Genomic DNA, 10,454 nt, shown 5'->3' on the forward strand with positions numbered 1-10,454 from the left:
ATTTTGTGATATAAAATTAATTTTCTGAAAAGTCACATCCCTCAAATTATGATTAATTGCAAAGATATTTTTACCTGACCAAAGAAAGGTATCCCTGGTCTGTAAAATGAATCCACTTTTGTAAATTTTAGTATGCTTAAGACTTCTGTGATGTCACATGATCCATGCCCAGTTAATTCCAACCCTGAAAAATATATAATTGAAGTTGAGCTGTTCTGCATATTCAACTCAGCTCCTACCTCTATCCCAGCTTACCTCATCGTAACAAAATGCTGTCATATTCTTTTCTCATATTCATTCTAGAGTTTCTCACATTTAGAATATTGAGCATTTTGACACTGGCATTACATTCTCTTGTATCATATTCTAAAACTTTTCATTTAGCTTATTCTCTTCATTTGCTAAAATTATCTTTTAAAATATATTGGACTTTTATTATAACAGTATATTAGTTGATTGTCCTAAAAAAGGATGAAGATTGACAGCTCTGTTCAATGCTTTCTTTTGACTTCCAATGCTTTTGATAATGCAGTATATAGTTTTTTTTTTATATTTCCTAGCACCGACCAACATCTTCAGATTATTCCAAGACCGAGCCCATTTGTTCTTTTTCCTGCACTTTCCCAGACGATCATTCTATTTCCAAGTATCACCCAGTTTATAAAAATATGCTTAAATGCTACTTTATAAAGCTCTGTTCAGTTCTGTATTAGAATAAATTATCTCTTCCTATTCATTCAACATTTAGTTTTAGCATTGCTTATGGAAATTGTATAATGGAGATCTGCTTGTCTATAATTTTGTTTTAGATTTCTAATTTCTTGAGGGCAAAATCATGTCCATTTCATAGTTCCAGTGTCTTTCATGAATTGAAGGGTGATAAATGTTTAACGAATTAATAAATATTTTAAAATGTTATAAACCTGTTCCCTCCTCTCTGATCATGGCTTCTACTTGTATTGACATGTCGTAGCCTCTTTGTCTCAGCTGAAATGGTTTAGACTTCACAAGTTGTGTGAAACAGCCTTCATTGTCTGTCTGGAGAGAAAGGAAGCCAATTACTGGATTTTTTCATTTGCTATCAAAAAGATCAGTTATCACCAGTGAAAGATTTTTGTTGACTGTAGGAAGAAATTTACCAACATTTTAACTATCTTTCAGATGTTTATTCTTTTCCAAATCCAAAAACGACATAAAGTTTCCTCATTGATCCTCGAATTATTGTTAACCTCTCCTTTCTCCTCACTCTTCTGAAACCTGTCCCATTCTGCCACATTTCACTTTATTTTTATAAGTTTCTTTTGGCATATATCATTTCTTCAGTGATTACCTTCTTTCTCCTGTCATTATCTTGACCAATAGTAATTGCTTTACTAAAATAAATTAGACATAACATCTTCTAAGAAATCTCTGTAGCCATGTCCACCCAAAATCAATTGAAGATTTTATCTTCCTAACTATTTTTTTCACCAAATAGGACATTCATAAAAACATGTATATTCATTGATTAGGTGAATCCTTAGAGTAGCAGATTACCAAAGTAAATATTAAATTAGTGTAATAAACTTGTTTTTATTGTTAATTTATTTACATAAAGTTATTTATCAATATTTCCAGTTAATTTTATTGAGATAATGTTGGTTTTTAACATCATATTTGCTTTAGGGATTAGCAGTTCAAACCTCTACAACATAAAAATATCTATTGCACAATAAAGTTTAACCATATCTAATATATTTATAAAGGTGTCATGAGTCACTTGAGAATGAAAATTAATCTTAATCCCCCTTCTATATTAACATTTTGACTCTAGATTCATCTCATGTTTATCTTGACTTAAATCACTGTACTCATTAACCTAGCTTTTCGTTTATTGCTCTCTGCAGCTTCCATTACTCTCTTCCATACCTTTGTAATACCTGAGCACACTGCTGTATATTTCCTCTGAAATCACTAATTTATACATTTCTTTTTTTTTTAAAGATTTATTTATTTATGCATACAGAACTGGGGTACAGGCCAGAGGCTCAGGGGCGGTGAGAGGCTTCACCAGAGACAGAGTGGGGAACAGAACAGGCAGATTGACGAAGTACACTGCTGAAGGGAGCAGCGGGCGGGTCAGGAGAGGTCTGCCACGCCATGTGGTCTCCTCCGGGGCAGGCGGGAATCGAACTCATGCGGAAGCGGCTTTAGATTCTCAGTGCTGTGCTTTAACCTGCTGCGCCACCAGGGAGGGCCTATACATTTCATTTTTTATATATTTTCTAATTTTCTGCTTTTCCTCTTAGCTAGTCTTATTCCACTTCCTTGAGGTAATCAAAGCCTCCAGTCCTCTGTCTCTCATGGCTCCCTCTCCTTCCTCAACTGGATCAAGCTGGTTTTATATACAATTTAGATCCCATCACATGCCATTTGATTCTCCCACTTGTCAAGTTAATATCTGCAATACACTGTATTATGTTTGATTAAATCTATCATTGGATACACTCACAACCTTTTATGCCCTTATACTTAGTAAGTCGATTGTTGGAAAGAAATGACCATACTTGCTAAATAAATATCACAAATTCATGAACAAAACCCTAAAGTGGACTCAGCATTACCAGACAAATCTTGCAATTTTCCCTTACTCTGTAATTTTCCTAGGTGACAATTTTATACACTATTTGCTATTGTATCATGCTCACTATCATAGCCACAAGGAAACAAGATCTAATATTAACATTTTGGGGAAAGTGGTTTCCATATACCTCTTGAGTAAATTCCTCACAGATAATGGGTGTATAGCTTCTTTGGCACATCGGAAATTGTGTGGTATGTTTCCTGCATATATTCATCGTCACTAGGCCATGGACAGGCTTTCCATATGTGTATCTATAACAGTAAAGCAGTCATACAAAAGATATTAAATATAAAGAATTCAGGTGTTTTTTCATATGCTTTGATCCATTCCTATATCCATCTTATCACTCATGTAAAGCATTACATTTCCTTATTTAGGATTTCTACTTTTGAAGCTCTTTCTGAACTTGTATGAAATATGAGCACATCGACAACATTAAGAGAAAATACTTAATGAGTCTTTTTAGAAACACCCCCAAATGTAAAGTTAACAATGTGGTTATTCCCAGATCTTCCCTCTGAGTTGAAGTTTTACTGGAAGAGTGTTCTATTTCTTTCTCTCTCTGTCAGGTTATCTAAATTATGATTCCAGCATTGACAATACTCCCTAAAAATTGTTTTGAGTGGGAGGCATTAAGGATATCTAGAAAATATATTTCTAAGTCCTCCTTAATGTATTTTTAAAAAATACTTATTTATTTGTGCATACAGAACTGGGGTACAAGCCAGAGGTGCAGGGAGGTGAGAGGATTCACCAGAGACAGAGATGGGAGCAGAATAGGCAGATCGACGAAGTACACTGCTGAGGGGAGCAGCCAGCGGGAGAGGTCTGCCTCACCATGTGGATCACCTCCAGGGCAGGTGGGGATCAACTCATGCAGAATTGGCTTTTAGCTTTTCAGTGCTGTGCTTTAACCCACTGCGCCAGGGAGAGCTCCCTCCTTAATGTATTTTAAAGGGTAAATAATAAATGGGGAAGTGCTAGCTATAAAACAACAACTGTTATATATTAACCAAATCTTAATGATGTCATTTAATTCTGCCAAATGTGATGGAAAGACATAATATGTGATGGTCTGACTTTTTGTTCTGCCCCTGCTCCCAAGTTCCTATGTTGAAATCCTAAACCACAATGATGGCAGTATTAGAAGGTGAGAGCTTTGGGAGATATTTAGACCACTGGATTCTGTCTCATGAATGGCATTAATGCCCTTGTAGAAGAGGCTCCAGAGAGATCCCTTATCCCTTCCATCATGTGATGACTGTGATAAGGCACCAGTGACAGATGAGGAAGAGCACCTTCAGCAGAATGTGATCCTGCTGGTACCTTAATCTTGGACTTCCCAGTCTCCACGCTCTGAGCAGTACATTTTTGTTGTTTATAATCTACACAGTGTATAGTATTTCGTTGTGTAACAGTGTGAATGGACTAAGACATGTTGTGAAGCTGAACCAAGTCTACTATTTCTCAAGGTATGTTTCATTGGGCACTTACATTAAAATTGTCTGGGATATGTAGAAAGATTCAGAGTGCTAAATCTTTCCTCAGATAGATGGTTAGATCTTTGAAGATGAATTAAGGAGCCCACATTTTAATTAAACACTCCTGTAGATTTTGATGCACACTTAAGTTTGAACCCTATTGGCTTCAGCCCAAACAATGTGCTTGCTGAGATTTGGCCTCAAGTTTTTTTCTCAAGTGTTTATAATGTCAAAAATTATTTATTTTCAGTCACTTGGTTGAATCTTATCTTTAATGTTGGATCTAAAGGCGTTCCTTCAGACCCTGGTGCTTTGGTGGCAGGAGAGCTATGGGGACCACACCCAAGGGGAGAAATCCTGCACTGTCAAAAACATTAACATGGATGTAAAACAATGACACTGCATTGAAATTTTAAAGTATTTTTAAAAAGGCTTTTTTTGTCTGATGAAAAGTTTAAAGCAACAAAGCTGTTAAGAAGGATGAAACATGTTTCTCATGGTGTTTTCAAAAGCAGGAATGAATGTCCTTGTTCTTGGACCTAGAGGAGAATGCCCTAGTGCAGCTATCTCCAATCACAGGGTTAATTTAAGAGTAAAAATGTTAATAAATGCAATACACGTAGAACATTGTCTGGCTCATTTTAAGTGCTCAATAAGTGACTTTATTACTAGTCATAACAATGTAATAGTCTAGTGATTCTACTCCCTAGTCACGGTGCAGGCATGTTGGAAAGAGGGTCTTCTCTAATCAAATACTTGAAAGTCCAATAAAACTACTTGAAATACAAACAGTAGGGAAATAGAAGCAAAGTGGAAAAAGAAATGTAACTTACTGGCCACATGTAGAGACTGTAAACTCTTCATCTTCAAGGGCAACACTCTTGGGCATTTTCACATGGACTTCAAATTTGGGCAAAACTGTCATCAAAAGAGGGGAAGAAGAGGTGAGAGTTGGAAGAAAGCCTTGCAAGTACTAGTCATGGTTCTAATACTTTATAGCATGGAGTCATCTGAAGTGATTTCAATTACAATAAGGAGCAGAGCGCCAAAAATGATAAAGGATTTGCTGTCCATCAACAGGGCAACTTTGTACTATGTTCACTTGGATAAGTTGGTGTTAGGTTTCCTAACATCTCTGAATTTGTTCAGTAATTCAGGGATGGAAGGAAACAGCAGCACTGCTCTCTGAAGGTTTTCATGGTTACTTGTGGTAACAGGTTCAGTGGCACGAGTTGGTTCCTATTTGCTGCCTTTTCATCTCTGTGTCCAGCTCTTCCTCCCAACTGGAAGCTCTGCTGATTAACCTGGCCCATGACCCAGCTCCATATTGGTAATGGAAATACTAACACTGCTGCTATAAAGGGGTAAAAGCCTTCCACAGGTTCTCCTGTCAGTGATCTGCTCTGGCCGCTCAAGCTGCCAGGCTTCCCAGGCCCCTTGCAAGTTACTTTTCTATCCCACCGCAGCTCTCTGGTGGATCTAATGCTTAGGATTTGGGACTCTTTCTTTCTCTCCACTGCACTTCAGGACAACTGATTGGTAAGTTTCTTAGATCCACCAATTCCTCCTGAGGGATCCTTACTTTTCTAGTCTTTCCCAGACTTATGATGTGTTGTTCCTATAATAAATCCCTGTTCTGTAGTGCTCATGGCAGTTCTGTTACTCTCATGGCTGTTCTGGGAATCATGTTTTTTTGTGATAGGACTCCTCATCCATGACATGACACCCTTAATTTACATCACACAATTCACATAACTGATAATAAAACTACTTCAATATCTGATGGCTGTGATTAGGGTAGGGTAGGTATAAGTTACTGGTAGCCAGGGGATAATCTTAAGGGGATACCTTCAGTTATAGGACACAGCAACAGATCATACCTTTAGATGACATAACATGTTATGTAATTTTTGTTTGAATACTGTCAAATGTACTTACTCAATTCTTTCTGGCCTCTTTTTGGCCCTATAATTTTGGTAAATTTATAACTTTTCTAGTATTGATAAGACCCATTAAAGGAAGATACTATGTAGTTGTCTCATAAGGCTGTTGAGGATTAAGTGAGATGGTGCATGAAATGTATTAGCAAATATTCAACTAAATAAAAAAAAGAGGTACTTGCTAATTTTCAACTATTATATGTTAAATTCTTTCTTGTCACCTATGTTTAAAAACTATTTAGTCTTAAATACTAAAATGGCATAAATGCTTTGGACACTTTTAGAGTTCTTACCGTATTCACTGACATCAAAGGAGTGCTCAATTTTCTTCCCTGATCTCTTCTGCAGCACAACCTTGTAGGATCCCAGAATGGGCTCCATGGAGAGTGGGAAAGAGAGCTGGCTGAGGCCGCCTTGCAGTTTGAGATTTTGCCATTGGACAATTCGGTTCCTTTGGGGGTTCTATAAGTAAAAACATGATGAGTTCATAGGAACAATTGAAACATCTTCTTCTCAGTAGGACTGCTTTTCAGGGTGATATTGTAAGTTAGATAACATAGTAAATTGGCATCAAAGATGAGCAAGGTTTTCTAGGAATATTAGTAGACAAAAAAAATCACAGTAATTTTGTCATCAATAAGATTATGCAGATTACAGTACGTCTTTTTGAGATTATGTGTATCCATATTGGTCAGGAATATAGGGAGTGTCATTAAATTGCATCATCTCAAGGAATTTTGTTACTTCATTTACATTTTCTCCACTTTCCAAAGGATGTTAGTTTGACAGGGAAACCAGTATTCAGTTTTGGTGAAGAGTTAGTGGGCAGTGAGGAGGTGGAGAGGCAATTTACCATGATATTTATAGTAAGTCCTCCTTCCAGTTGAGATACATAATGTGTTACCTACCTCAATATACACCACTGGGAACTGAAAAAGAAAGAAATGGTTAGCAAGAGAAAATTGTGACATCAGCTTTGATAGAGTATCTGGATCAGAAAAAGTGGGTTTGTGTATTTCTTGTACAAACACAGAAATGAAGCCCAGTTTAGTTCATGGCCCTTATGCTTGGGACATGCATAACGTTCAAATGTTATTTTTTAATATTTAGCTCAGACATTGCCCATTTCTCTAAGCAAGAAATAAAATGTGTTTCTTCTTTCGTTTGTTCAACACAAATAACTGGGATCTTTAAAAGGATAATGTTAACTGAATAGCATATATATATATATATATACATATATATATACATACATATATATATGTATATTTAAATAAGTTTATTTTTACATCATTTTGTTACCTTTTTCCATCTCAGTTGGAATCCCCATGGGCTTCCCATCACCAATTCCCCCATGTGCCATCACCATAGTCTAGTGCATTCTTCCCTGTCCAACACTATTCCCTTCTCCACCCCCATACAATGTCTGGTACATAGTTGTTCAGAATGTAGGTGATGAACTGATCTGCATTATTCATCATGGCATCCTTGTGAAATCTTTCTGTGGTAATTTTAAGTACCCTGTATTGGTCTCAGGTTGTCCAAAAGATTGGATTTTATATTTTTGTCTGTTTTTCACAATCTCACCCATTGCTATGAAACTCACCATTTCATCCAAAGGGTGAAAACTGATATCCACAGAGACAATGCGGAATTTCACTGAAACAAAGAGATTTTCCCTATGAAGCTTTCCAATGGGAGTCTGAGGCAGGAACACAGACCGCGACAATCCAGGCTCTCCATGACTGTGGGACAAAGCAATAGCAGCAACAACCCACTGCTCCCACCCCCCTCACCATGGCCTTTGCTTACATGGTTCCTCATACCTGTTTGTTCTGGTTTGTAGATAGGTTTGTCTGTCTGGACAAAGACTAGGCTCTCTGCTGCTCTCAAGTAAATTTCCCTCCTCTTTACAAAATTCTGGGTTGGCCCAATCACCTGCACAGTGATGAAGGCTGACGTTTGTGACAGCGTTGGAATCTGTAAAACAAAAATGACCTGAAGAACTTTCCCAGGCCTGTACCTGATGTCTCAACCTTTATGATTTTCTCTTTTCTCTGATTAGTCCCATGAAAATTAGGAAGGAATAAGGCCTGGTGTTTTATAGATGAGTAGGTTGTACAAGATCACAGTAACAATTCAATTATTTAATTCAGGGGGAAGATGTCATTACACTAAAATGATATAAATCTTCAACCAGTCATATCAACGAAGGAAATAACATGCTTGTATTTTCACAAGATGTAGCATTAAAATAATTATTAATTGTATTCTCCAGTGGTCCACATCAACATTCTGCATTATAAGCCAGTGTACCTAGTTAAATATTGAATATCTTAAGTTTGGAAGGACAATACATTAGTCATCAACCATCTGAGAGATAAGTCAGCTATATTTATGAATCTTAGTGTTTATATCTGTAAACACATCAACATTATTTACCTCAAGTTTAAGAGAAGTAAGATCCTTCCTATAACTTCTGTTACCTTTCTTATGGTGCAGTATCAGTTTGTAAATATTATGTCAGCCTATTCAGCAGAAATTTCACTTTAGAATCTCATTTGACATTCAACCTGCATTTATTTTGTCTTCATGTTGCTCTTTTATTGTTGGGAGTCAGGACACAGGGCATCAACATACTAAGCCCCTCTTTGTCTACCCATCTCCCTTATCTGAAGGAATGATACTGACGACAAGAGGCCTGCAGTAGTGGGAGTTCTTCTTTGTCACCAGGTGTGTGAGGAGGTTCGTGGTCTGTATTCCATACTCCAGGATCACATTCAAGGTCACTGTCTCATTCATGTGACTGAGGAGGACACAGGCCTTCTCAGGAACCCCAACAAACAGCTGTGATGGAACAAGCACCAGATACTGTCTGTGGAGAAGAGAGGTCTGGGTCAACCAAGGGGAGGCTAAACAGGTGACTGCTCTGGCTGCCTTCTAGAGACTCTCTGCTGTCATCACTGTTCATAAAACAGGACAAGATTTCAGCAGGAAGGTAGAGGTGTGGATTCTTTAAAGGCCTTAAGAACTCAGAAAGAGTGAATAAATTAAACATTGACATATTTCAATGTGCCCTCTTGTAAATTTAGTCATAAGCTATAGATAAGTAATACACTAGTTGTTACATATTTTGGATAGGGAGGATTTTTAAGAATAGTAATAGATCAAGAAAATGGATCCATAATGGACTATTATTCAGTCATCTAAAAAGGAGATCCTACCATTTGCAATAACATGGATGGAACTTGAGGGAATTAGGGTAAGCGGAATAAGTCATACAGATAAAGTGAAAACTGCATGGTTTCACTTACATGTGGAATCTTAAAAAAAAAAGCCAAACTTGTGGAGACAGTAAAGTGGCTGCCAGCAGCTAAGATGAGAGAAATAGGGGATGTTTGGTAAAAGGAGACAAAGGAGTTATAAAATTATTCATGTCTGAGGAGATACTCTATAACTTGCTACTATAGTTAATAACACTATATTGTACAATTTAAATTTGGCAAGACAAATTTCACACACAAAATATGTGCAAATTAGATATATTAATTAACAGGGGGAATTTTTTCACAATGTATACTTATATTAAATCAGTAAGTACTACACCTTAAATATCTTATTTGTCCATTAGTAAAGCTGAAAAAAAATAGCAACAAGAAATGTGGTTGGTTAATCATCCCTGAAAGTCTTAAGAATCTAGTTGCATGTGGTCTTGGGTATCATATGGATTCTCTCACAGATTTCAGGAGTGTCTTTGTTCCAGGACTAACGAGGTAACTTTTAAAGCATAGAAAAGTCCTAAACTGCTTCAGAAGCAACCTTAGCTTTTTTCTTTCACTGCCTGGTGATGGGAGACAAGCTGAGCCAAGCCAGGCTAATGTTCTTATTATTACCCCCAGACACGTTGCCATGGTACCCAGGAGAAATATCATTTACCTGCCACTCTGCTTGCCATTTGCAATGACCACAACCTGCTCACTGTGACACTCTGCTGTTTTTGCCCCTCTATTTGCTTCATAAAACTGATCTCGAAAGTAACTTTCCCCTATAGGGGTGTCTGGGGACACCCCTTCCCTGATACCTGGCCCCAAGAAGAGTTTGGTTTTCTCTGTGAGTATTCGCCAGAACCCTGTAGTGCTGGATTTTGTGTTAGCACTGGATTGCATTCAGTGCATAGTCTCTTTTTCTGTGCTGTGTGATACTGAAAACAGGGTTTATACTTTATTGATCTGTATTTCTTAACCTAATACCTAGTCCTGAAGGTTTACTGAAAGGTGAAATGAGCTGACACACAAATCTTGGTTTATCTGTAAACAGGCATCACCTATCTTGGCAACCCCTGGCTTGGGGAAAACAGTCACTGAGTCACTTTATGGTGCTCAAGACACTGATGCTTTTAGGAGACAATAA

General features: G+C 37.3%; 1 protein-coding gene across 1 annotated transcript in view; it reads right to left on the reverse strand.

Moving 5' to 3' along the window:
* LOC101623750 (alpha-2-macroglobulin-like) overlaps positions 1–10,210 on the reverse strand; it is a 38,697-nt gene extending 28,487 nt beyond the window's left edge. The window contains exons 1-10 of the mRNA XM_012732337.1: positions 9,981–10,210; positions 8,736–8,919; positions 7,871–8,024; positions 7,651–7,703; positions 6,953–6,973; positions 6,338–6,506; positions 4,938–5,022; positions 2,751–2,874; positions 924–1,038; positions 75–184 (exon numbers count right to left, since the gene is read on the reverse strand). Coding sequence (XP_012587791.1) covers positions 75–184; positions 924–1,038; positions 2,751–2,874; positions 4,938–5,022; positions 6,338–6,506; positions 6,953–6,973; positions 7,651–7,703; positions 7,871–8,024; positions 8,736–8,919; positions 9,981–10,210 — 1,245 coding nt within the window. The remainder of the gene's footprint in view (positions 1–74; positions 185–923; positions 1,039–2,750; positions 2,875–4,937; positions 5,023–6,337; positions 6,507–6,952; positions 6,974–7,650; positions 7,704–7,870; positions 8,025–8,735; positions 8,920–9,980) is intronic.
* Positions 10,211–10,454: the final 244 nt, after the last annotated feature.

The sequence above is a fragment of the Condylura cristata genome, unplaced genomic scaffold (genome assembly GCF_000260355.1).
Source record: "Condylura cristata isolate star-nosed mole 26May11 unplaced genomic scaffold, ConCri1.0 scaffold00034, whole genome shotgun sequence".
Lineage (NCBI taxonomy): Eukaryota > Metazoa > Chordata > Mammalia > Eulipotyphla > Talpidae > Condylura > Condylura cristata.